We start from the raw sequence: 26541 nt of genomic DNA, 5'->3' as shown, positions 1-26541 counted from the left end.
TGGTAACTATCTGCATAGCATTTACCTTGTATTTACAACGGTTTACATAGTGTTGACTTTGTATTAGGTGTTATAAGTAATCTAAGGATGATTTAAAGTGTAAAGGAGGATGTGCATAGGTTATATGCAAATGCTACACCATTTTATATAAGAGACTTGAGCATCCTCAGATTTTGTATCTGTCAGGGTCCTGGAACCAACCCCTTATGGGTATGGAGGGGTGACTGTACTAGGGTTTTTCTAGCACCCAAAGTCTGCACACGTGACCAGGTACAGCTTCCCGCATTTCTCCCTGCAGCCAGCTTTTACCTTTCACTCTCACAGTTTTCTGCACATTTCTGGTTCAATATTCTTAAAAAGTATTTCTTTTTCTTTTCAAAATGAAACATGCATTTTTCTCCCCAGTATTAATTACCTAGTAGTAGATTTCTTTGGCCTTACCATAAGAATTTTTAAATGACTTAAGTTTATTTTTATTAAATAAAATATATTTTATTTTTATTAAATAAAATATATAAAATATATTTTATTATTAAATATAATTGTAAGTGTAATGAGTTAATATAAGCAGTCAAGTTTATATATATGTGTATATACATATATATAAATATTCAGATCTAATGTACAAAACCATCAACAATGAAAACTAAGTTCTAGATATAGATATGCTTTCTTGTTTAACGTACCTAGAACGAATTTACTTTGGTCTCTTTATTATATTCTATTCCCAACTGATTTTTTTTTTCTTAAAATAATATTTTTTTCAAATGAATTTGGTCATTCTTTTCTTTATTTATAGAGTCTGGATGACTTGTTCTGGAAAACAGCTATATAACAAAATAAAACAAATACTACTTGGCCTTTTCAACGAACTAATTCCGGTTTATTAGAGGTAGAATTAAGGACCTTTCCAGTTCTGCCTCTAATCTTATTTCGATTTGTAAGTCTCTCTTCTAGTACTTAAAAATGATGTAAAAAACATGAAAAACACAGCTATAGTGTAGGAATAGTAGAGCAGATGTTTTGTTACTGCCAAGAAGGCACAAAATGTGAAAAGGATGCAGGCATCACAGTGTGATCTGTGGCCCCTCAAACCTGAGCGGGCCTGCTTCTCTCCCACACATAGGCAGACCATCTGGAAGCGGGTCCAGGGTGCTGGGACTCCCCTCCTGGCGAGCATGATATCTTTCTTGGACAGAGATGGCAACCTTGAGCTGCTGGCCAACCCACATTCTCCGTCCTGGGCAAGAGATCTTTGGATGTTTATTTTCAGTGACGTTAAGCTTCTGAACATTCCTCTTGTGGCAAATGATACAAGGTGAATAGAAGACTTTCTGTTCGTGGGAAGGGAAAAAAACCCATAACATAGCAACAAACTTAATAGGCTCTCCCAGGTGTTTGATGAAATACAGTTATGGGTTTTAGAATCACATTTAAGTTGGTTTTTTTGGTAGCCTGAAGGGTCATGGCATTACAGTAACAAAAGAGTTGACGCGAGTTCTGAGAAATAGGTGTTTCATTCTCGGCTTTCCTCATTTCCCTGTTCTCAGAGCACCCTTTGCAGTTAAAATGGCCAGCTTCCACCTCGTCTACACTGGCGAAGCTGCACGTAGGAGAGCGTTTGTGTTGATTTTCCTGCTCCTCCTGCCAGTGGTGGCAACCACAAAGCCTATCCCTAGACCCGATCTTGTGTAACTCAAGCTCAGCTGGCCTGCCAAAACCTTCCTGTTTGGATTTCAGGGGGCTTCGATTCTCTTTGCATAGGTATAGGGTAAGGGTGGGTTCAGACATCATCAGACTGGTTCTGCCCAAGACTTCAAGCAACCTACTTGACCCCTTCCAGCCGTGGTTTGTTTTTGTTTTGTCTGTAAAACCAAGAGATGACATAAGATCATCCTTGAGTTCCTTTATAACATAAGGCTGAGCTGTTCAGTAGACCAGGGGACTGTCTTTGTAGCCCACTAAGCCTCCCAGTTCTTAAGGATGGAGAGGAATTGGCATCAGGAGTGGATCTCGTCTTGTGTCTTGAGCGCCGTCTCACTAACCACATTCTTGGTCCTTGTTTGGCCTATTGCAGGTCTAAAGGGGAGATGTCCTACATCATGGTGCAGAACTACATGAACCTCTCGGAGGACACTTCCAACAGTGTCCCATTTAGCTGGAGAATCAAGGACTATCTGGAGGAGCTGTGGGTCCACACTCAGTACATCACGGGAGATGAAGGTGAGCCCAGCGATGGTGGGAGGGGACGTGTTCTGGCAGGAGGAGACCCTGCTACCCTGTCATAGGTGGTCATCCCCATTCTGAGTTCCCTGGGCAACTAGGGCACCAGGACTCAAAATGTCCCCAGCTGGACCCTTCTCAGCAACTGCCAGTGACCAGAGTAGAGTAATACTTTTGCCCAAACTGAGCCATCAGTGTCCTCCTGAGTCACAGGGCACCTTGCTTTGTTGTCAGGTGCCAAGTAGTCTGGCCACAGACATTCCAGGAAAACCAGTGGTCACACAGCACTTTTGGGAAAGTCATCTTTCATGCATGAAGTAATCTTTTCAAAGTTTATGTATAGTATTGCTTTTTAAAAATACAGGACAAAGATGGTTACTAGACTTGTGGTAATCATTTCATAAGGTAGGCAGATGTCAAATCACTGAAACTAACATAATATATATCAACTATATTTCAATTTTTTTAAAAAAAGGAAAGATTTCTTAAAAAATACTGGTCAAAATACTTGAAGATGAACTTATTTTTCTAGGTAAGCATTCTGCCACTCTTTCTGAACAAACCTGAAGCAGTCTCTCTCCTAAAGAGAGAGTATTTCTCTTTCTCATACCATATCCTAACTGACCTTACTTTCCTATAATAGCATGTGACTTGGGGGCCAGCACCGCATCCACTAGAAGGCAGATCTTTTTGGTTTGAGCAGAGTATGACCCCAGCCCCTGGAGGGCAACCCACTCATTCCTGGTTCGCTTGGGTCCAGGGTTCCCAAAGCACATTATGACTTGGTAGAAATAAACTTGGTCTATCCCAGATTGTGTTCTCTTTGGGGCTAGCTAGGCTTTTATGACCGGAATGGAACATTCCTTCTGACTTTGTTTCTGTTATTCCACTGGGAAGATATCTAAAGTGTCCAGAAATGATGATAAAAAATGATGATTAAAAAGGCAGCCTTTTTAGAACCATGTCCATGTCCCTGCATTCAGTGGGTAAGAGGAGTCATGGTCAACATCCTCACCCCAAGCCGTTCTTCATCTCCCCCTCATCCATCCCCGGCAGGACTGGCAGAGAAGTTAGTGGAGCTCTTTCAGCAGACCCCACTGGGCAGGTTTCTTGCTCAGCTCACTGTAGACCAGCGGCAAGAACTTCTTCAGTGCTACCTGAAGGACTTCCTTCTCTTGACCATGAGAGTGTCCACTTGGGAACAGTTAAACGTAAGTACTGACTAGGGGGCAGGGTGAGGCTGGTATAACGTGGACAAGATGCCAACATGGGAACTTTTCCTCAACTACTGGAGCTGTAGTGTTCGTGGAACAGAATGTGGTCCAAGAGGACAGTGGTATGAGAAAATGCCACTCACACCCTCAGAACCCTCGGGGCTGGATGCTTAGCCCACTGCCCAGCGCCCCTAAAACATGGAGCTTTTATTAACAGGAAGAAGACCTCTGATTTCCTGTGACACCTTCTTTTTAAATGTTTAGTTTTTCTTGAAGAAACTTAGGTAAATATTTAACTGATCACAGCAAGGTAATAATAATAATAACCAAAATTTCAATGGAAATATTGAAGATTTCAAACTTCAGTACCTAAAAAAGGAAACTGACAGATTTGAGGAAAACATACTTACAACCAACATGATTAAGGGTTAATAAAGTATTCTTAGGCTACAATAAGAAAATCTAATTTTTAAAAATGAGTGAAAGTTATAAATTAACTATTAACAGAATAATTATACAGATATCCAGAAAACACTGGAAAAAGTGCTCAGCCTCACTAGTAAATCAACAAGGCATGAACAACTTTTAGATACGATCTTTACTTGTCCTTGTGGCAAAACTGGTTTTTAAAACAGCCAGGAGTTCCTCCATTGCCAATGGCAGTGTGAACGGCGTGGTGCTTCTGGAAAACCATCTGTCGGGATGAATGGAGAACTTCACAAAATCTGAACTGGAGATTCTGTCCTGAGAACATTGTCGGAGACGTGGACAAATATTTTATTCACGGGAATGTTCTTTGCAGTTTTATTTCTAAAAACAGAAAATTAGAAACAGTGTAATTATCTTAAAATAAGGGTTGGACAAATATTTGTACAGCCATTTGACTGGTTATTGCGCAGCCATTAAAAACGATGTCTTCGAGCATGCTCGTGATAGAGAAATGCTTATAATGTAAAGTGGAAAAAAATCAGGAATACTCTGTGACCCTAATTTGGGAACCACAGGGAGAAGAGGTATGGATCCAAAAACGTCTAGAAGGGACGACACCAAACAGTAAACGAGGGATACTAATAGTGTACATCATTTTTAATTTTCTTTTTTGTCATTTTTGAATAGTTCCGGTTTCCCACAAGGAAAATGTATCTTTTTAAAAAAAATAATTTACAAGTATATAGTAAAAGCTTGTTTCTCATCCCAGGTTCTGCAGATGGCTCTGGGGTCCTGCATCAATCAGCTGAAGGCAGGAAGGCCAGCGGAAGAGATCTCCTTACCGTCCGTGCACCTTGCCTACCAGCATTTCAGGAGCCGGCTACAGAACTTCTCCAGGATCTTGACCATCTACCCCCCAATTCTACAGAGCCTTACAAAAGGCACCCAGAACCACAGCTGGGCCGGACATGAGATGGTATGGCCCCTCTTAGGGACATCACGTGCCTGCAGCCAGGCTTGGCCTCCTCAAGCGAGTGGGCGGTTGCTCCCACCGCCACCCTGGGAAGGGAAAGCTTATGGACCACGTTCCAAACGGGAAATGTCTTCATGGGGCACACGTGTCAGTGTGGCTCCTCAGTTAGAATGCATCTAACTCATGCTTCCTAGATCCCAAGACAATGAAAGGTGAAGCTACAAGCCTGGAACACAAGAACACACTGGGCTAACAGCCAGGGCCTCCGACTTAATGGTTAGAGCAGCCCAGTGGGGGTCAGGGGACAGGCTGCTCAGTCACGGGCCTGTTCTCTGCTCCCCAGAGTCTGGATGTGTTCGCAGCAGTGGCCTGTACTGAAATGCTGACAGAGAACCTCCTGAAGCCCAGTCCCCAAGCTTGGTTACAGACGGTGAAGAATCTTTGCATGCCGCTGGAGCTCCTCTGCTCAGATGGGTACCTGCAGGGCAGCGGGATGGTGGCCAGAGCCGTCCTCAGGGACGTCAGGTGAGACCCAGGAGTCCCGGGCACATCAGAGAGAGAGCAGATGCTCCTGCCGCAGGAAGTGGGCCTGTCCTCATTCATTCTTTAACGTCTCTTGAACCCTTACTAAACGCCAGGCATCATGATGATCTTAGAGAGCTGTGCATTCAGGGAGTGCGTGGAGTGATGGGGGTCATAAAAAGGCGAGCAGATTATGATGATCCTGAGGGAGAAGAAACAGCTGCAAAGGACCCCAGCAGGGCAGCAGAGAGGGAACACACAGGCTAGACTTCCCAGGGGACAAGTACTGTGCTGGCCTTTAAGGGCGAGGTGGGACTCACCGGACATAGGCAGAGGCGTAGAACTTGAGATGTCCCAGCTGAGAGTCTGAGGGGAGGGGTGGAAAGAGACGAAGTGTGTGGAGGTCAGGGAGCACATCACAAAGGGCTTCTACCTAATTCTTTCACCCACCTTCACGCCCGGTCCTTTTCTTATCTTTCAACTCCTGTGCCTTGGAACTGCCTCCCTGCCCCTCTTCATTCGTCTCAGGCGCTTTCGTCAGAGCTGAGTGAGGGACCCTCTCTCTCGACAGAACCCACTGGAATCGCATTTTCTCCATTGCGCTCTTTGTGGAGCATGTGCTCCTGGGGACCGAGAGCTATATTCCCGAGCTGCTCAAGCTGGTGACGGAGTATGTCTTCTTGCTGAACAAGGTGAGCGCGAAGGCTTGGCCTGTCAGGCACTGGTCTGCCTCTTTGTTAGACAAAGAACAATTGAAACATGACCTGACTTTTATCATCTTGGTGGTATATCCCCTTTCTGCTCTGAGAGTTTTATCTGGAAGTGCGAAGGAAAGTGATTTCATCACATAGGCCATTAAAATTTTGGTGTTTAATATTTTAATATTTACCCTCTCCTGAGTGGTAAGTCAGAGTGTGTCATTTAGGGTTCCTTGCAGGAAAAGGAACTATTCATGCAGCAAGTACACTTGGGAAACCTTTGGGAGGACTGAAGGGTGGACTCCAGCTAGGCCTCCAGTGGCCCCAGACCAGATCAACAGCCTGGCCTGCGGAGGGAGCTGCTTCCCACTGCCACGGTCAGGAAGGGTGTAGGAGAATGCCGCTGGGCCTGTGGACTTCCAAACACAGTGCTGTCGGTGGGACCAAGGAGACAGGAAGCCCATATCTCTGCCCCTCTACACCCTTTATAAAGTTGGTGACACACAGGATAGTACCCTGTAGAAAAAGTGACTGTCCTTTCAGCATCAGTGGCCACTCAGGGAAGACACTGTCTACCCACTGGGAACCTCACACAAGCACTGCCAACAGCTTTGCTGTACAGCCTTTGAAATGTCCTTTTGTGACTGGCTTATTTCACTAAGCATCATGTTCTCAGGGTTTATCCCCATTGTAACAGGTGTCAGAATTTCCTTCCTTTTTAAAGCTGAATAAGATTCCACTGTATGGATAGAGCACATTCTGTTTATCCATCCATCTGTTAATGGACATTTGGGTTGTTTCCACCTTTTGGTGATTGTAAATAATGCTGCTCTGAACCTGGGTGTACAAGTATCTGTTTGAGTCACTACTTTTAATTTTTTGGGGTGTGTACTTAAGAGTGGAATTGCTGAATCATATGGTAATTCTATGTTTGACATTTTGAGGAATCACCATACTGTTTTCCATAGTTGCCACACCATTTTACTTCCCCACCAGAAATGCCCTAGGGCTCCAATTTCTCCACATCCCTGCCAACACTTGCTATTTTCCATTTTTTTAAATAATAGCCCTCCTAATGGGTATGAAGTGATATCTCATTGTGGTTTTTGATTTGTATTTCCCTAATGACTAGTGATGTTGAACATTTTTTCATGTGCTTATTGCCTATTTGTATATCTTCTTTGGAAAATGTCTATTCAAGTCCTTTGGCCTTTTTTCAATCTTTTGATTAACAGATCAAATTTAGCAGGGTATTAAAAACTAATATCATTGCCAAGTAAGATTAATCCTGGGAATTCAAGGATAGCTCAAAATCATAAAATCGATAAGCATCATCAGTTACATAACAAATTAAAAGAAAAACTCCAAACGATTATTTCCAAAGGTACAGAAAAAGCATTTGATAAAATTTATAATTTGGTACAAAGATACTCTTGCCAAACTAGGAATATATAGGAACTCTCCTTCAGCAGATAATGCCCAAGGGGTATACCTAATAGAAAAACATCTATAGCAAGCATCATACCTAACCAGAAAATTCCCTAAGCACAGCCATTAAACTCACTATCTTATATCATTAAAGATGTGCATTTCCTAAGAAACAGTGTTTCCACTTCTAAATATATATCCTAGAGAAATTTCCCATTTGTACTCAGACACATGGAAGAATGCTGGGTGCAGAAATGTTTGTAATTGCAGGAAATTGGGAACATTCTAAATGTCCATTAATGGGAAAACAGGTGACCAGTATATTCATCAACAGGTACCATACAGCAGTTAACATGAAAGATCTGAACCTACTTGTATCAACAAAAAAAGCAAGTTGCAGAAGCTTAGGTACAGTGTGATGTCCCTGATAGAAAGTTTACAACATTCAAAGCAACAAGATTTTTATGCATGCATCCAAATCTAGTGGAAGTGGGAATTTAGGAATGTGATTCTCTGGGGCTGGGTGAGGGGTGGGGGATGGAAATATGATCAGAAAAGGATACACTTGGAGTTGAAGCTGCACCTGTAACGTTTTGTTTCTTTAGAAACTGATAAAGCACATATTCAAAAAAAATGCTATGATTACTTAAAGTTTGGTGGATACGCAGATGGTCATTATATTATCCTTTATAGCTTGAAATATCTCATAACGGGAGGAGGGGGATAGACCTTAAAAGAAAAAGAGGAAGAGGGGAAAAATCAGAAGCCGAGAATATCGACCTTCTCCCCAAAGCAGCATAGTCACAAAGGGCATTCAAAGTTAAAGAAACTGCTAAATAAATAAAAAAAGCCTTGCACTGCAAACACCAGAGCCCTAACTGCCCAGCTTCGCCAACAGCAGAGGGGATGTGTTTTGTTGCCTTTGTTGCCTGGCTGACTCCTGCCCTTCCTCACTGCTAATTAGCTTCCCTCCTCCTCCTGCTGCCTTTCTCCTTCAGTGCCTGCAAGAGGACTCTGACATCAAGACTCACAGGCCTTTCGTTGCAGTGATGACCACTCTTTGTAAATGTAAGGACCAGGTCAGCAAGAGCCTCACCAGGTGAGATCTTGGGTTTGGGATCTGCAAAGGAGAGAATTCAGAACCTTTTGTATTTTTTGCTTCTCACGGCCAGCTTCTCTGCTTCAGAATTGGTCACCCTTCTTGGCTTCTAGGTTTGGGGTGAAGCCGTGCCCCATCTGCCTGGGAGATGCACAGGATCCTGTCTGCCTGCCCTGTGACCATGTATTCTGCCAGCGCTGCGTCAAGGTTCACATCACCCAAGGGCAGATGGGATGCCCCTATTGTTTAGCTGACTTGCCAGACAGCTTCTCTCCTTCTGTTTCCCAGGAGCAAAGGTAAAACACCCTTTCTCTTGAGAAAGCTTCCTCTTTTTTCTTCCTTTTTTGCAAATACCATGTTCAGAAATATAATTATTAATCTTAGAAAGCCTGACAGAGAAGTGTTCTAAGAAAGACAACTAACTACTTATGTACCTTTATGAACACCTAGTGTCTGAAAATTACCCTCTCCTCAAGACATACATGTGTACAGATTAGGGAGATAGAAAAATTAGAGGAAATAAACCAGAAGGTCGTAAACTAAATAAAGCCATCACAAGAGACTCAAAGAATTTAGATGCAACTGGTTTATCCTCTTGATATGTAAATTTGTATCCTCTTGATATGTAAATCCATCCATGTTCTATGTCCTGAGGGTAAAGCTAGCTCTTATCTGGCTAAGTGCCTTTCAGGGCAGTAGTTAAAATTAGCCTAAGTGGTTGGTTTTCCTTCCCATTTTCCTCCATTCTGATGCCTCCTGAAAGTGGAGCCCAAGGCAAACCCAGTGGATGGGATCTTTGAGAAACTCTTGGGATATGACGGCTATTGCTAGATGGTCCAGATGATCAAAGTGTTTCTCAAAAGAGCCAAGTGTATGTACTGTCTGCAGTTTTGGAGACTGGTTCTAATCAATGTAAGGAGATACTTGCATCTTTTAATTAAAAAAAAAAAATGCTGTCCAAATCCCAAAGCACTCTGTAGAGAGGGATTCTGGAACACATTCTACAAGCCTTTTGACCGTGGTTTTCAATGATTCCCAAGGGAGGTCATCGAGAAACATGCTCGCTTCCGGCAGATGTGCAATAGTTTCTTTGTGGACCTAGTTTCCACCATGTGCTTCAAAGACAATTCTCCACCTCAGAAGGATGTGGTCGATGTTCTGCTGTCTTTACTCTTTGTAGAGAAGGAGCTCCTCCGAGAGGCTTCCCAAAGTGAGTGGCTTTCTTCCTATAGACTTAAAAATTCAGTTCTTCATCTCACTCTTTATGTCTGATGTGAACGATGATCTACCTTTCTCCTTCTGGTTTAAGGACGCCGTGAACACACAAAATTTCTTTCTCCTTTTGATGACGTTGTGGATAAGACCCCTGTCATCCGCTCAGTGGTACTGAAACTGCTTTTGAAGTACAGGTGAGCACCACGAACTTGGATTTGCCTCTAGCACGCCTTGACTTCTTTTTATTCTCCTCGTGGCTTTTTCTTTGCTGCCAAGCATTCTTTGCAGAACCTGTAGCTAGTTCATGATTTGGGGAAGCTTTTTCAGCAAGAGACCCCCTTGTTCCTTTATCTGTATGGGTTGTGTCCTTGACATATTCACATACTGGCTATGAGTTCAGTATGCCTACAAGCACGTGGTTAGGAAGAAGAAGACAGATTTGGGGGAAGGGTGCAAGGTGTTGTGACATGTGCGGGAAGTCGGGAGTCAGGAATCTGCGGTTCTCATCTCAGTTCCACAGCTACAAAGTTTTGTGTTTTTTTGGATGATAAGTTAGAATCTCCCCTCACCCTCCTTGCCCTTGATGTTGTCTAAGTTTTGCTTCAGCTCTTAAGTTTCTCTGATTCTGTAAATGGACAGAGAAGCCCATATGGTGCCTCAGCTCAATGGTCTTGTCAAATTATGCTATTTTAGAAAATTCTTAGAAAGCTGATCTGTAGAGGGCTTCCCTGGTGGCGCAGTGGTTAAGAATCCACCTGCCAGTGCAGGGGACACGGGTTCAAGCCCTGATCCGGGAAGATCCCACATGCTGCAGAGCAGCCAAGCCCGTGCACCACAACTACTTGAGCCTGCGCTCTAGAGCCCGCGAGCCACAACCACTGAGCCCATGTGCCACAACTATTGAAGCCCGTGTGCCTAGAGCCCATGCTCCACAACAAAAGAAGCCACTGCAATGAGAAGCCTGTGCACCGCAACGAAGAGTAGCCCCTGCTCGCCACAACTAGAGAAAGGCCGTGCACAGCAACAAAGGCCCAACGCAGCCAAAAATGAAAGAAAGAAACAGAGAGAGAGAAAGAAAGAAAGCTGATCTGTATTCAGAAGGCTCTTTTGGAAGATACTCGGTATCCTCAGCCTGTGTTCTGACTTGATAGAGTACACCTTGAGGTGATGGCAAAATCAAGATGCTGGAAGAAAAGTTCCAATAGAAACAACTGTTTCTAACTTAAATGTCTGAAAGGTGACTCAGGATAGAGATTAGATTTACATTTAAGCATGGATCTGCTACAGCCTTGTCCACGGACATTTTATTTTGCTTCTATTTTTTCCCCCCATTATTTCTGAAATAGTTTTTTCAAACAGGATTCCTGGAGGATTTTCAAATAAATTACTCTTAAAATACATTTTCTGGGCTTCCCTGGTGGAGCAGTGGTTGAGAATCTGCCTGCTAATGCAGGGGACACGGGTTCGAGCCCTGGTCTGGGAAGATCCCACATGCCGCAGAGCGACTAGGCCCGTGAGCCACAACTACTGAGCCTGCGCGTCTGGAGCCTGTGCTCCGCAACAAGAGAGGCCACGATAGTGAGAGGCCCACGCACTGCGATGAAGAGTGGTCCCCGCTCGCCACAACTAGAGAAAGCCCTCGCACAGAAACGAAGATCCAACACAGCCAAAAATAAATAAATAAATAAATAAATTAATTAAAAAAAAAAAAAAGAATCAGTCCGGGGCTTCCCTGGTGGCGCAGTGGTTAAGAATCCGCCTGCCAGTGCAGGGGGCATGGGTTCGAGCCCTGGTCCAGGAAGATCCCACATGCCGCGGAGCAACTAAGCCTGTGTGCAGTAACTACTGAGCCTGCACTCTAGAGCCTGTGAGCTACAACTACTGAGCCCGCGCGCCTAGAGCCCATGCTCCACAACAAGAGAAGCCCCCGCAATGAGAAGCCCGCTCACCGCAACTGGAGAAAGCCCGTGCGTAGCAATGAAGACCCAACGCAGCCAAGAAGAAAAAAAAATCACTCAGACCAGACTTAGACATACTTTGTGGAAATGTAGGCATCCATTCTTTAGGCAGACCCGTGCGTGGGACAACATTGACGAGACTGCAAATAACACTAAGATATTATCTGGCTTTTTCAACATGTTGATATTTGTTGATATTTAATGTTACTAAAGTAATGAAGGGTGAATCTGCTAGCATCTTAGCATGAGGAAAACCCTGGTAGTGGCCATTGTTTCCATCACCACCAAGCACATATAGTTTTTAAAAATGCCAATTTCACTTAATGTCCTTGACAAAGCTATAAAAATTCTTAATTTTATTAAATCTCCACCTTTGAGGATATGACTTTTTAATATTCTGTTGAAATGAGAGATACACACAAAGCACTCCGGCTGCACACCAAGGTACAGGGTTATCTCAAGGAAAACCACTCATGCGGTTTTTGAGTTACATGCTAACTTGGCTGCTTTTTCTGTGGAATACCACTTGTACTTGAAAGAATGACTGACAAACAACACTTATTCAGACTTGGGCATTTGGCAGGTGTTTTCTTGAAACCAAGTGATGTGAGCCTGTCACATCAAGGAAGACAACTGATGGTTTTGTTGCTAATGATAAAATTCAAGCTTTTAAGCAAATATTAAAATTTTGGAGGGAATTCCCTGGTGGCCCAGTGGTTAGGTCTCCATGCTTTCATTGCCAAGGGCCTGGGTTCAACCCCTGGTTGGGGAACTAAGATCCTGCAAGCCATGCAGTGTGGCCAAAAAAATAAATACATTTAAAAAAAAATAAAATAAAAATTTGGAAAACTTGTATCCTCCACCGGGAGCCTATCAGCTTTCTAATACGTACAGACCTTTTGATGATAATAAATGTGAGGTTTTTAAAAATATATCATAAAATAAAAATGTGTCAACATTTGCCAGGTCTGCACAGCTCAGTGAGCCGGTATTTTTGAAGTGACTGATGCTTGATGTCAGAGAATTTTGCATTGATCAAAAAGAAATCCATTTGAAGTGCACTGCAGACCATTTGATTTTAATGTAGTTGACTATGAATAGTGCATTGATAGGGTTTCAGATCGCACATTGCAACTAACCTTTAGAAATTATCATTTATCAAGTTTTGGTGTAGTGTCAAAGGAGAATATTCTCAGTTACCTGAAAATGCTACTAAAATATTTCTCGCTTTTCCAGCTACATAATGTGTGAGACCAGATTTTCCTCATATAACTCAATATAGTGCAACCAATGAGAAGCAGAAGCAGATTTGAGAATCTAGCGAACTTCTGTTAAGCCAGGTGTTAAAGAGATTTGCAGGAATGAAAAACAGTACCCCTCTTCTTACTAATGAATTTTTGTTTTGGAAAAGCTTTTAAAAAATATTATTTATGTTAATATGTAATGAGTTTAGTATGGTTATTTTTAATGAATTGATAAATAATTTCAAATTTTTTCAGTTTTAATTTCTAATACTGTAAATATCAATAGATGTAATCCAGAGAAACAAAAGCTCTCTGGGGTTCTCAATAATTTTTAAGTCTGTAAAGGATTCCTGGAGCCAAAAAGTTTGAGAACAGCTAGTCTAAAGTAGGGAATTTTATATTCCTCCAAGTTAGTGCTAGAATAGTCGTCATAAAATCGTGTTACAAACTATACATACACATGTATGTATGTATATATATATAATTATACAGGAAGGGGGGGATGGATAACAGGCAGATAGATACATGCATACATACCTTTTTTTTTTTTTTTTTTTTGGCAAAATGAGTTTCCAGACCTGAACTAACCAGGTATAATATTTCTCCTTCCATAGCTTCCGTGAAGTGAAGGATTATATTCAGGCTTATTTGTCCCAGTTAGAAAAGAAACCATTCCTGGCTGAAGATAAAGCTGAATTGTATGTGCTCTTTAGCAACTGCCTGGAGGTAAGCTGATTATCACCTCCCTGCATTTCTTTTTCAAACTCTCCAAACCATGTGGTTTATGTGATGGAATAGTGTTTTTCTGAAAATTTACAGAGTATAAATTAGGTGGTGACATTAACAGATGCTCTGCTCCATGCAGGGGAAAAAAAGTTTCAAAAACATTGCTTCTGCCCTCAGCAGTTATATATATTGGCATTTATGTTCATGTGCATGAGGGGGGAAAAAAGCATAGAAGAATATGCCACCAAAGTTGTCTACAGGTGGTGAGATTGTGAATACTTTTAATTTTTATTCTCTTCATATTTTTCTTACTCCCAAAAATCTTACAATGCGTATGAAAAAATAATATTAGATAAAACATTTTTTCATCATAGCTTTTCTTTTTCCCCTCCTTCTTGCCACTAAAATAAAAAGGGGTATTAGTTTTCCGTGATTCAAAAAATGTACACTCAAACCCACAGCACTGTTCTTTATCCTTCCTGCATTCTCCACGACCACACTGTAGAAATTGCGAAGGTGGGGGACTCGCAAATAGAAAAGAATGATATCCTTTCTTTCTGGTTCTATGTTCCCTAGGATTCAATACATGAGAGGAATAATACTTTCTTCATAAGTGATGAATTGAAATACCTAAGAGAGGAAGGCCAGTTCCTTAAGACGTACCGACCGGTGGGATGCAGCCGAGAGCCCGCTGGCAAGGCCTCGGTGGAGTACCTGCAGGAGATGGCCCGCATCCGCCTCTGTCTTGACAAGGCTTCTGAGATCCTCTCTGAGCTTCAGGACGGCTCAGGCAGGTCTTCTTCCCAAACTTTCTTGACCACAGGCCGGGAGCCCCCATGATTCAGAAATTCAGGAAGTGTGGGAAGCTGGTTCTCAGAGTAATACTGGTCTGTACCGTGTCCCCTTTCTTCTAGATTAGTTCTTTCACTGTAATTTCCTAAAGGGGTGGCCCCAGAGCTTTTACTAGCCTCTGTTCCAGACAGTTAACTAACAAGTACCCTCAGCTGTCACTCAGCCTTTCTTGTTGGCTCTGCAGAGATGGCGGAGGAGAAGCGTCGCTACCTGCGGCAGGTGGAACACTTCTGTGCCCGGGTCCAGAATGACTGGTACCAAGTATACCTGGTGAGGAAGCTAACTAGCCAGCAGGGGATGGAGTTTGTGCAGAGCCTCTCGAGACAGGGCCATCCGGCCCACTGGGTGTTTCCCAGGGGAGTCATTGCACAGCAGGTAAGCAGGGTGGTCCCGGCAGTCCCTGTGCTGTCTCAGCTCCGCTGCCCGCCCCCCAACCCCAGGAGCGGGGCTGCTGCTCCTGCATTCCTCCCTGACCTTCTCCCACATCCATCACGGAAAATGTGTGCATCTGTTCTGGTCTTCTCCTCTGTCTCTGTGCTTCAGTTGATTGACCCAGCTCATGATCACGTTTAGACCGCCTGCCTAGGGGAAGGATATGTGTGTGCACGCGTGTGTATGTGTGATGTGTTTGTCACCTACCTGCACAGCATATGTAGACTTGACACAGGGAAAGCAAAAGAATGATTCTGTGGCTTTGGCTTTTAGCAAATAAAAAGTCATTCAGCCAGGGATTTCCCTGGTGATGCAGTGGTGAGGACTCCATGCTCCCAATGCAGGGGGCCCGGGTTCGATCCCTAGTCAGGGAACTAGATCCTACATGCATGCCACAACTAAGAGTCTGCATGCCGCAACTAAGACCTGGCACAACCAGATAAATAAATAAATATTAAAAAAAAAATTCCTTCAGCTTTCAGAATAAGCCCTTTTTATCCTTGGCAGGCAAGATAGGAAAGGACTAAGGATGACAGAGTTGCAGCCATTTTGGCTTCAGGGCTGCTCAGTGGTCCTTTCCTAGTGATCAGAAATGAATGAATTTTTACTGTCCTGGTGTTACAAAAACAGCACTAAAAATCCTGGCTTTTTGTTTGCTCCCAACTGGAGCTTAGGGCTAACGTATTGAAGTCCTTCGGTGCTCTACTCTGAGTGCAGAAGGAAAGCAGCCACAAGGTCACCTCCCCCAGATTTTCACCCACTCCCCGCTCTTCATCTGTTGAGGAGGAGGTGCTTCCCAAACAGCAGTGGGATGTCATGCCTCGGTCTGGACCCGGAAACCGGGTTCAGCTGCCTTTAAACCTCTAACGATTGCCTGGTTCCTTTACCTATCAAGAAGGTTCTTCCCTAAGCATTCCTCACGCTGTCCCCACCATGATTAACCCCTGTGTTCCTGGGGTTGCAGAAGGACCATACAGGCCAGATGGATCAGTATCTGGTGCATGGAGACAGCTACAAGGCTCTCCGCGACGCAGTGGGCAAAGCCATTCTGGAGTGCAAGCCCCTGGCCATTGAGACTGCTCTGGAGGTATGTTGGACTGGGGGACTGCTCTGTGTACACAGTGGCCCCTCAGAGCCTAAATCTTGTCTTGTTGATGTCAAATGATGCAGCGAAAGAGGCCCCACAGGGTGACATGCTGCATCAGAAGTCTTACGCTCACGGCCTCACGGGCTCGCCTAGCAAACAGGGGCGGCAGTGGTTGATTTGGGCTGGTGGGTTTGCACGAGGCCACCGGCAGCTCCTTTCTGATTCATTTATGTCCATTACTTTCTTTGAGACCCTGCTAAAAAGTCACTTCCTCCAAGATTCCTCTGCTCTGATACGTGATGGCACAGGAAGCAAAACCTATATCTGTGTAGCCTCATAATTCCCATAGAGGCGTATGCATGTGTTTATTTTAATAGATACAGGGCTTTTAGAATCTAATCTGTAAATTGTTTTGGTCGTGTTTCCTTTTTGAGTCCTTGTTTACCCTGGCATTTTGCTGGGAAAAGAGGAAATAAATATCTCTGCTCAGGAAAAGTTTCTAGGACCAGTGAAGTAGTCAGAAAGAGAACAGATGGTGATCTCTGATATCTGATAAATACGCATTGAGTTTAATATTAGGATGTTTATGAACAGTTGTTTTTCCAGAACATGGTCCTTGAGGTGCAGGGTCCCAGGCGCCCAGGGTCTTGGGAAAGGCTCCCTCAACCTTTCCAAGGCTTAAGGGCTGATCTCATTCAATATTCATCTACGAATCACATGGGATTCTGGCCCTGAGCTAGATTTTTAAAAGTTTCACTTGATGTCCTTGCTTTTTCAGGCCTGCAGGAGCTCCACAACTCAGCAGGCTGCCCACCTAATGTTAGCACTTTTTAGAGAGGTCACGACCTTGTACAGATCCCACAGTGCAAACCTCCATCCTAAGCCACAGGTAAGTATCAGCCTTCAGGGCTGTGTTCATAGTCTCATAATTTGGAGGGACTTTTTGAATAGAGGTAAAAATCAGAAACACCAGTTATATCCCAAATTTTTAAAATTCTAGGATTGGGGTTTCCAGCCTTCTTATGTGGAGCAACTACTTTCTGTTTCATCCAAAGGTTTTAGAGTAACAGTTAAAACACAGTCAAGAACATAAGATAATGTTTTCCAAAATTATGAAGACTAGTGCTTGGGTATGTGGTTTCTGTGTTTGTAGAGGAGAATTCTCTTCTCCAGATAATTTCCCTTCAAACGGCAACCATTTAGCCATCCTAACCTTGATTTTTTTTTTTTTTTAAATCAAAGTTATTTTAATGCAAATAACTTTATCTATCTATTTATTTATTTATTTTTGGCTGTGCCACACGCCTTGCGGGGATCTTAGTTCCCCAATCAGGGATTGAACCCGTGCCGTCAGCAGTGAAAGCACGAAGTTCTAACCACTGGACCACCAGGGAATTCCCCTTAACCTTGATATTTGATAGGTATTTGCTATCAAAAGTGTATGAGTGACATAAGAGCAAACCTTTGGTTTTCTCTCACTATTCACATGATATTCTGCTTTGTTGTATTTTAATTTCTTTCCTGTCAGCAATGTGAGGCTATGGAGAAATTCATTGTGGAAAGAAAGACCTTGTCTCCTGATATCAGACGTTTTGCAATATCCCTTGTGAACAATGAACTACCTCTGCTGAGGACAGGTCCTGGGGACAACAGCCTTGAAAGGACAGTAATAGAAATGGCTGTTCATGTTGCAACCATCCTTCTCTGTGGACAAAGCAAAGTCTTGGAACCCCTGAAGAATTTGGCCTTCTCCCCAGATCTCATGGCGGTAAGATTGGGATATGATTGCATCCGCGTTCACAGGAAAATCTTTAGAGACCCAGCCGGTACCTCAGAAACTGTTGAACCTGTTTATCTTCTAGATTCTCCATCTGCCTCTGTCTCACTTGACCCTTTAGTCCACAATGATGGTGAAAAACTTGCCTTGCCCTTTGTTATCTCACAAGGAGCTGTTCTGTGTTCTTCATAGAGAGCTTTTTAGGTCAAGAAGAAAGAAAATCAAGGTCACGTTCTTACTCGAGGCCTCTTGCTGATCAGTGACAGCCCATCGATATGCTCACTTAGCTAAAGCCAGCCCTGTTCTTTTGACTTTTCAGAATGCCTTTCTTCCAACGATGCCTGAAGACTTGCTTGCTCAAGCTAGGGAGTGGATAGGTCTGGAAGGAGTCCACTGGTACAGTAAGTGTTGGCCTGAGGTGGAATCCCACTCCTGAGCTTTGAAGAGCATCCTGAAACCACATGAGACATTGTTATAGAATTGGGGTCCACGGGTTTGTCCCCGAAGGTCCTAATGTGCCTGCCTCCTTCTGCCGTGGTTGCCTTTGCAGAACATGAACAGCCTGCAGGAACTGGTACCCTTCTGACTGTAGATGAGCCAGATTATTTTTTTCTTAGTCACAGGGAAAGGGTCCTTTAGGGTGCACTTCTGTTCCCTGGAATATGCCCTTTGGGGAGAAGGGGGTGCTGGGAACCACATGAGAGGCTCAGTCAAGGGCCAGCTCACAATACAACCACGTTTTTGACCCAAAGATAGTTCTTTTAGAAATATAGAACTGAAGGAGAAAATAATATAACCCATGACTTTATGTAAATTTTGCTGTTGCCTTGAGTAGATAATCTTTTAAAACTAGTTTTAAAAGTTGTTATAAAACCTGCTCATAGCAAAAAGAAAAAAATCAAAGAGAGTGAATAGGAGGGTATAAAATACTATCCACCCTGCCTCCAAAAGTAACGCCTGGTATGAACCTGTAATATAGTTTCTCTTTGCTTTGTGAAATTAAACACAGACATTATTTTTCAGTGATACCAGTTGAGCTCCTGGTATGTGTCAAATATCTAATGAGTTCTAATATCTAGCAAAGTTCAAGATTTCTGGTAATGTGCTTGGGACATCAAGTCCACATCAGCATTTGGTTAGACCAGAGAGGAGAGAGTTAGCTTTCCCTTTTAACCGTGGGTCATTAGGTGAAACCTCACCAGCCAACATGTGTTTTGTTCTTTTAACAGCATGTCCCAATGGTCACGCGTGCTCTGTAGGCGAGGTGAGTCTTGGTATTCAGGGTAGGGTTTGGGGGGTTCAAAATGTGTGTTCCTCCAGGTCTGAGGAGGGGAGCTGTGGAGGAGGAGGTTGGATAATGAGGGTCTGGACCTTTCGGGGGAACACAGACTCATTTTGCCGGTTATTCTAGGTATTATGACTAAACATCCAAATGGTACTAAGGTTTTCCAGCCAGGGTTTCTCATTCTCAGCCCTGTGGACATAATGCCTTATTGTGGGGCTGGCCTGGGCATTGTTGGAGGTTTAGAAGCATTCCTGGCTTCAACTCACCAGATGGCAGTAGTATCCCATCTCACACAGTGTGACAAACAAAACTGCCACCATACATTGCCAAATGTCCCTTGAAAGACAAAACTGCAGGACAGGAACCACTGCTGGCCGTCCTTCCTGGCCACTGCAGCACAAGATCAGTGACACAGGTCTCTATGTGACGACAAAGTGTTGACTAGACCGTAGGCTGGATTACTATCCCAGGGGGGAGATAGGGTCTAGATACCAAAGGATAGGAAAACGAGACACATAGCTTGTAAGCCCGTTGGGGGAAGATCTGTGTATTGTTCATCTCTGAATCCCAAAGCATCTAGCCAGAACCCTTCATAGTGTCATCCATACTTGCTCAGAACAGGCTATTGAATTGAAACAGACAAATGTTATTTAATAAATAAATAAGCGACCTGGAGGATAAACCTGATATATGCATTTTACTTTATCTTTCTGAGCTTCTCACTTCCTTGTCCGTGAAACAGGATTAAAATAGATCCTTCCTAAAACTGCTCCTGAAATTCTGTGGTCTGGGAATCTGAGACTGGTTTGGTTTGTGATAGACTGTTATTCAGTGTATATAGTAGCACACAGTCTGAGTTTGAAAAATGAGCCTTTGGTAGTAGTGAATCATATGGTTACATTTTTTAAAAATAAAAAAGTCCAAATGGCGTTAGGGAAATCAGTTTGGAAGCTACTATAGTATTCCTGGCGTTAGATAGTAAAGCAGTAAGGCCAGTGTGATAGGTGGGGGAATGAATGGAAAACAGTGATGAATATGAGAAAGGAAGATTGAGTTTTATATATTTGTCTATAGAGTGACTATTTAGGGATAAAACTTAAATTGTCTCTATTTTTAAAAAGTATAAATTTGCCCACATACAACATAGTTGGCATGGAGTGCCTGCCCTGTCTCCCAGGGCTCCTGTAGCCCCACCTGACACACACATAAGCTAAAGGAAGCAATCGTAGTGGCGTCTGCTACCTCCTGTGGTAAGTATGTGCTCATTTGCACAATGGCATTTGTCCAAACTGAGCTGGGGTCACATTTGTGTTTATCCTAGTGTGGCTTGCCGATGGAACAGAGCTTTTGTATTGACTGTGGTGTTGCAGTTGGAGGGATTGATCACAAACCAAAGGATGGATTTCATGTTATCGAGTATGTAAGATGCTATCTCCTTTCTAAGTAGTCAAACCATGGGCTTTGGGGCTGTTTCTAGTCCAGCTGATAAATCAGTACTAAATATAGTATCAATTACTATTGTACATTTGGACCTGGGTCTTGTTGATATCAACGCCAAGGTCCCTGTGGTCATTCAGTATTGAGGCATTTGATCTGTCATTGGCTAACTGGGCTCTTAATGCAAAGCAGACCATGCGTTAATACTTATTAATACTTGTTAATTCAGATGTCTTCCATTTGAATCTTGGGCACAACCCCTGTAGAAATTGCTTGACATAAACAGGTGACCAAATTCAGAGGCACATTTAAGTCTGTCACTTATAAACTCTCTTAGCTTACTCTTTTTTTTTTCAGAAAAATAGAGGAGACATAGTCAATCTTATCAAATACTTCAGAATCCAGCTAAAAATCTGATCTCATAATCCCACACTTGCTCATGAGATGAGTATGGTTACACATGCTCCCTTAATAGGAGGTGTGACCTCTCTACATTCATCATATATTCTAGCTCATTTAGTGCTGTCACAGTTGAAAATATGCTAATCTGTTATCTCCATAAACTATCAGAATGTCCTAGAATCTCCAATAGCTTTGCAACTGAATGTACCCATCACACTATACCTCCCATCTGGGTGTGATGCCAAATCCTTTGCCAGACCTTGGATCCCAGTTTTTGATTTGGGAAAAGGAGAACAGTGTGTACATATTCCCATGGTAATGTCAGCTATTCCAAACTCTGACTGTCCTTGGCCTGCCTCCTCCCCCCACCCCCACAATGATTCAGTGGAAGAAGCAGGTCCAAACCTCCATCCTGACACATGGCCCCAGGACTAGCACAAACAGCCAGTTCTTTATGCTTTCAAATTTTTTTTTTGGCTGTGTTGGGTCTTCGCTGCTGCACGCGGGCTTTCTCTAATTGTGGCGAGCGGGGGCTACTCTTCGTTGCCGTGTGCGGGCTTCTCATTGCGTTGGCTTCTCTGGTTGTGGAGCACAAGCTCTAGGCGCGCGGGCTTCAGTAGTTGTGATGCGCGGGCTCAGTATTTGTGGCGCACAGGCTTAGTTGCTCCGCGGCATGTGGGATCTTCCCGGACCAGGGATTGAACCCCTGTACCCTGCATTGGCAGGCGGATTCTTAACCACTGCACCACCAGGGAAGTCCTTCAAAATTATTATTTTTTAATTGAAGTATAGTTGATGTACGATATTATATAAGTTATAGGTATACAATCTAGTGAGTCACAATTTTAAAGGTTATACTTCATTTATAGTTATTATAAAATATTGGCTATCTTCTCTGTATTGTGCAATATATCCTTGTAGCTTATTTTATACATAATAGTTTGTACCTCTTGACCCCCTACCGTTACACTGCCCCTCCTCCCTTCCCTCTCCCCACTGGCAACCACTAGTTTCACAAACAGCCACTTTACACTGTTGTGGGCTTTTAGTCAGCCAGAAAGGTCAGTCTATAAAGAAGAAGACTCTTAGGACAGTGGTCTAGGACTTCCCTGGTGTTCCAGTGGTTAAGATGCCACGTTTCCACTGCAGGGGGCATGGGTTCAATCCCTGGTCAGGGAAGTTCCACATGCCGCATGGTGTGGCCCCCCCTCCCCGAAAAAAAACATCTTCTAATATAGGAAAGTAGTCTAGGCTTAGTAGAATATGTAATTTAACATTGTTTTCTTCAAAACTCTGAACCTGGTCTCCAGGTCCTAAGAATGGGAACTGTGCCCCCAGAGCTGAGAAGAAATGGTGATCTTCAGCCTTCACCCTGTCTTCTCTTGTCCTTTCCAGAAACAAGATGGACAGAACTCAGACTGGCCACGTGCTGGGAAACCCACCACTGAGAGGCGAGGCCATGGTATCTGACCGAGAGCTGTCCCCAGTGGTCTTCCTTCTCATCCGGCTACTCACTCATTTGGCTATGCTTTGGGGAGCTGCCCAAAGTCCCCAGGTAGAGCATTGTACTGCTGAACCATGTGTTTAGTTTCAACAGTAATTTTTTTCACAGTGAATCCTTTTGTCTAAAAAGTCCTAGCCAGTTCTTGGGAAGGCCCTACAGGGTCCTGCTTGGTTTCATTGTGACTAAACCCTTTCCCGCTCCAGAGTTCTCTGATTTTGCCCCTTGAAACACAAGACTACTTCCTGGGTTTGAATGCTGTGAGGTTTGTGTGTTGTGCCCTTACTGACATCAGAGGCAGAAACTCTTTAGGGAGTATGGGGAAGATCTGAGTGGCAGAGTGCTTGGGTAAGGGAAAAGAGATTAATGAATTTGTCCACTCCTTCCTTTCAGAGAGTATGAATGTACTGCTTCTCTGATAACTAAGTATCCTTAGTTAGGATACTTAGTAGAAATAAGTAACTATTTTCTTACTCCTCTTTGAAGGTCCAATTTGTGGTTCTAGGTGTTCTCATGGATTAGAATATTATTGGCAATAGTAACACACAAGGAATGCTTTACAATTTAAAACAAATCTTATTAGCTTACATTTATTAGTGCATGTAGGTCCAGATGAAACATGTTGAAGCCTGACATGAATTCTTTTTTTTTTTTTTCCATAGGAGGCATAAGGTTTATTCTAAAAGTAACTCGTTGAAAGTTTAAAAAAGGAAATAATTGTAAAAGATAACCAGCAGTGTGGTATCAATATGACCTCAAGTTAACTGTATATGATACCAATTCTTTACTTTGACAACTAGATGGATATCGAACATTAGAATTAAAACACTTAATACGAAAATATTATTTATTTATTTATTTTTAAAATTTTATTTATTTATTTATTTTTGTCTGTGTTGGGTCTTCGTTGCTGCGCAAGGGCTTTCTCTAGTTGTGGCGAGCGGGGGCTACTCTTCGTTGCGGTGCACTGGCTTCTCATTTGTCAGTGGCTTCTCTTGTTCCGGAGCACGGGCTCTAGGCACGTGGGCTTCAGTAGTTGTGGTGCGTGGGCTCACTAGTTGTGGCTCACGGGCTCTAGAGTGCAGGCTCGGTAGTTGTGGCGCACGGGCTTAGTTGCTCCGCAGCATATGGGATCTTCCCAGGCCAGGGCTCGAACCTGTGTCCCCTGTATTGGCAGGCAGATTCTTATCCACTCTGCCACCAGGGAAGCCCTGAAAATATTTTAAAAGGTTTAATTAAAATCAAAATTGAAATAAAAAATTTAGCATTATTTAAACTATTTTGGTCTGAATTTTTAATTGTCATTCTTATAATTTGTACTTTGACTTTTAAGTTTTAATAAATCATTTTAAATGTTTAATAAATCATTTAAAATAGGTGAAAAAAATAAAAAGTTCTAGCCACCTGTTGTGGATTTCAAATATGTCATTGTTACCTAATGCAAAACATAATATAAAATTCACATATCCTAATTTTTCTCACTGTGGTCTGTGGTGGTAAGGGGGAACTACTTGTCAGATTATGTAAAATCAATTTTTAATGAACAGCTCTATGTCTCCGGTCCATACCTGGGAATGGAGAGACTAAAATAACCGTGATTTTACCTGTCTTTGCTGCAGCTCTGGGGAAGAAAGAGAGCAGGCTGCATTTCCTCTAAGTTAATTAACCGTGATAGCAAAAAGTTCAGGCTTTGAAAATTCTTTATTTCACACTGAGGATATAGAAGGCACTTGTTTTCAGACTGTGGTCATCTCTGCTCCTGAGCCTTCTCTCGCCACCGCTGTTTGAATCACACTGACATCCCTCCTAGAGACTGTCCTCTGGCTCGGGGCTGGCTCTTCACCCATCCTGACCTCTCCTGAACTTGCCATCTCCTCCACAAACAAGATCTTGCTTGACATTTTGTCCCCTTGCCCCCACAGGCTTTGATGAACATCATTAAGCCTCCGGTGAGGGATCCAAAAGGGTTTCTGCTGCAGCATATCCAGAGAGACCTGGAGCAGTTAATGAAGACGCTGGGGAGGAGCGCAGACGAGACCGCCAGCGTGGTGCATCTTGTCCTCAGCCACCTCCTCGGAGAGCAGGGCCACAGTGAGGAGCCGGGCATGGGGCCGAGGGGCGTGGGGCACAGCCAGCAGAGGAAGCAGCGCCCTCGTCCTGACCCCAGAGGGAGAGGAAGGGGAAGCAGGAAGACATGCACCTTCCAGAGAGTGGGGGAGGGGAGGACCTGCCGGGCCTTTCCATTGATCCCCTGCTGGGTGTGCTCAGAGTGTTAAATGCCAGTGTATTTGGGAGGCTTTAGTTTCAAAAGTCAGCCTTGGTTGTAGTTTACCTGCCGTATGGGGAACGTATTGTTGTCGTCCAAAACAGGTGATGTGTGTTAAAGAAACATCACCATCAGAGAGACTGATGTTTGATAAGTGCTTGGAACTTGGTCTCTTTGTACATCTGTCCTGTTTTAGGGGGGCAGCATCTGCTTTTCCTAAAAAATACTGCAGTTGTGGGCTGACTTAACATATGTACGTGTCCGTAATTTGTTAACGTGAAAAAGCAGGCTATCTATTATGTTCGCTGAGCGAATTTTTCTATTTTAAAATTTAAAATCCACACAGAAAGAAAAGGTCTGTAAGACAAGTTAGTAAGAGGGTTATCTCTGAGTGGTGGAATTAAGAACAGTTTTGTTTTCTTTTTGCTTAACTGCAAAAATCTTTTTAAATTACCACTGTAATGACAATGTTATTTAAAATAATAACAATAGCAGTAAAAAGTTCTACTACTTCACAAGAAAATCCATTCCCACTTCAGGAGCTTTTTTGCCAGAAACCAACATCAGTATATATTTTCCATTTAGCAAAACTTTATTTTATTTTAAGCCTCTCATTCTAGTGCAATTTCAAACTAGGTAAGCTCACCCAGTATCATACTGACAAAGTGACCAAATTCTAGAAGCATGCCAACAGTTTCCACAGCACTCTGCATCACGCGGGCATCCACAGGGTCCCACCTCCGTCCTCAAGCCCACGTGGCAGCAGCTGAGGCAGCTGGTGCTACCATTGGCCACCATTATTTTGCCCCTGGGCTTCTGATTTAAAGTACTGTCCTTTCAGTAATTTTGTTCAGAATGGTTTTTTTTTTTTTTTTTAAATTAATTAATTAATTTATTTATTTTTGGCTGTGTTGGGTCTTCGTTTTTGTGCGAGGGCTTTCTCTAGTTGCAGCGAGCAGGGGCCACTCTTCATCGCGGAGCGCGGGCCTCTCACTGTCGCGGCCTCTCTTGTTGCGGAGCACAGGCTCCAGACGCACAGGCTCCGTAGCTGTGGCTCATGGGCCTAGTTGCTCCGCGGCACGTGGGATCTTCCCAGACCAGGGCTCGAACCCATGTCCCCTGCATTTGCAGGCAGATTCTCAACCACTGCGCCACCAGGGAAGCCCCAGAATGGTTTTAAGATGATAATTATGTGGGTTAGAGTTTTTAGAGTTCTAAGTTTCTTCATGAAGATCATGAGGTTGGTGGTAGCAGCAGGAACCATTTTTAAATGCTCAGGTTAATTTAGGAAGATATATCCGCCCCCGCCCCCGCCTCCAAAAGGAGCATTATTTCAATTTAACATTTATTTAGTGTTTATGCAGACTGCGTTTGTTTCTTGGGTAACAGACACATTTTTCTTTGTAGGGTCTTTAAATTTTGGCGCAGAATTGTCAACCAGAGAAGAGAGGAACAACTGGGAAAAGCTTGTTGAGACTATTATTCTGCCTGAACTAAAGGTAAGTGATGCATAGCTACAGGGCTACTTTGGGAAAGTGTGGGAGGGTGTTTCCTGGGCCTCTACTGAGTGCTCGGTCTGTTGTCCCTTCTGGAGGTGTCCCTTATTGAAGCCCTAGGCTAAGCCACAGATTTAGGTGTTCTCTATGTGGTCATCCCACCCTCCTGTTGCCCCCACCCCATCCTGTCCCCTCCCAAGGCTGGTCAGTGTGTCAGGTTGAGGAATTACTGGGAGTTCAGAAAGTGCAGGCACTAGTTTTCTCTCCGTTACTTTTT

At 43.4% G+C, this 26541-nt stretch overlaps 1 protein-coding gene across 10 annotated transcripts in view; it reads left to right on the top strand.

The window, feature by feature from the left end:
• The window catches only part of RNF213 (ring finger protein 213), a 115771-nt gene that overhangs the window by 78929 nt on the left and 10301 nt on the right, over window positions 1-26541 (top strand). For 8 of the 10 annotated variants that reach the window (XM_057536349.1, XM_057536355.1, XM_057536353.1 and 5 more), the window contains 22 exons: window positions 1127-1318; window positions 2078-2223; window positions 3280-3434; window positions 4636-4842; window positions 5183-5364; window positions 5933-6053; window positions 8486-8586; window positions 8700-8882; window positions 9627-9796; window positions 9896-9995; window positions 13618-13729; window positions 14306-14519; window positions 14766-14956; window positions 15978-16100; window positions 16879-16989; window positions 17629-17868; window positions 18197-18278; window positions 19107-19141; window positions 20484-20578; window positions 22397-22556; window positions 24425-24593; window positions 26176-26267. In XM_057536349.1, the coding sequence (XP_057392332.1) occupies window positions 1127-1318; window positions 2078-2223; window positions 3280-3434; window positions 4636-4842; window positions 5183-5364; window positions 5933-6053; window positions 8486-8586; window positions 8700-8882; window positions 9627-9796; window positions 9896-9995; window positions 13618-13729; window positions 14306-14519; window positions 14766-14956; window positions 15978-16100; window positions 16879-16989; window positions 17629-17868; window positions 18197-18278; window positions 19107-19141; window positions 20484-20578; window positions 22397-22556; window positions 24425-24593; window positions 26176-26267 (3181 nt within the window). The remainder of the gene's footprint in view (window positions 1-1126; window positions 1319-2077; window positions 2224-3279; window positions 3435-4635; window positions 4843-5182; window positions 5365-5932; window positions 6054-8485; window positions 8587-8699; window positions 8883-9626; window positions 9797-9895; window positions 9996-13617; window positions 13730-14305; window positions 14520-14765; window positions 14957-15977; window positions 16101-16878; window positions 16990-17628; window positions 17869-18196; window positions 18279-19106; window positions 19142-20483; window positions 20579-22396; window positions 22557-24424; window positions 24594-26175; window positions 26268-26541) is intronic. The other 2 variants (XM_057536354.1, XM_057536357.1) reach the window with 2 other exon arrangements.

Source organism: Balaenoptera acutorostrata, chromosome 20 (assembly GCF_949987535.1).
Source record: "Balaenoptera acutorostrata chromosome 20, mBalAcu1.1, whole genome shotgun sequence".
Lineage (NCBI taxonomy): Eukaryota > Metazoa > Chordata > Mammalia > Artiodactyla > Balaenopteridae > Balaenoptera > Balaenoptera acutorostrata.
This window is presented reverse-complemented; position numbering and strand designations above follow the sequence as displayed.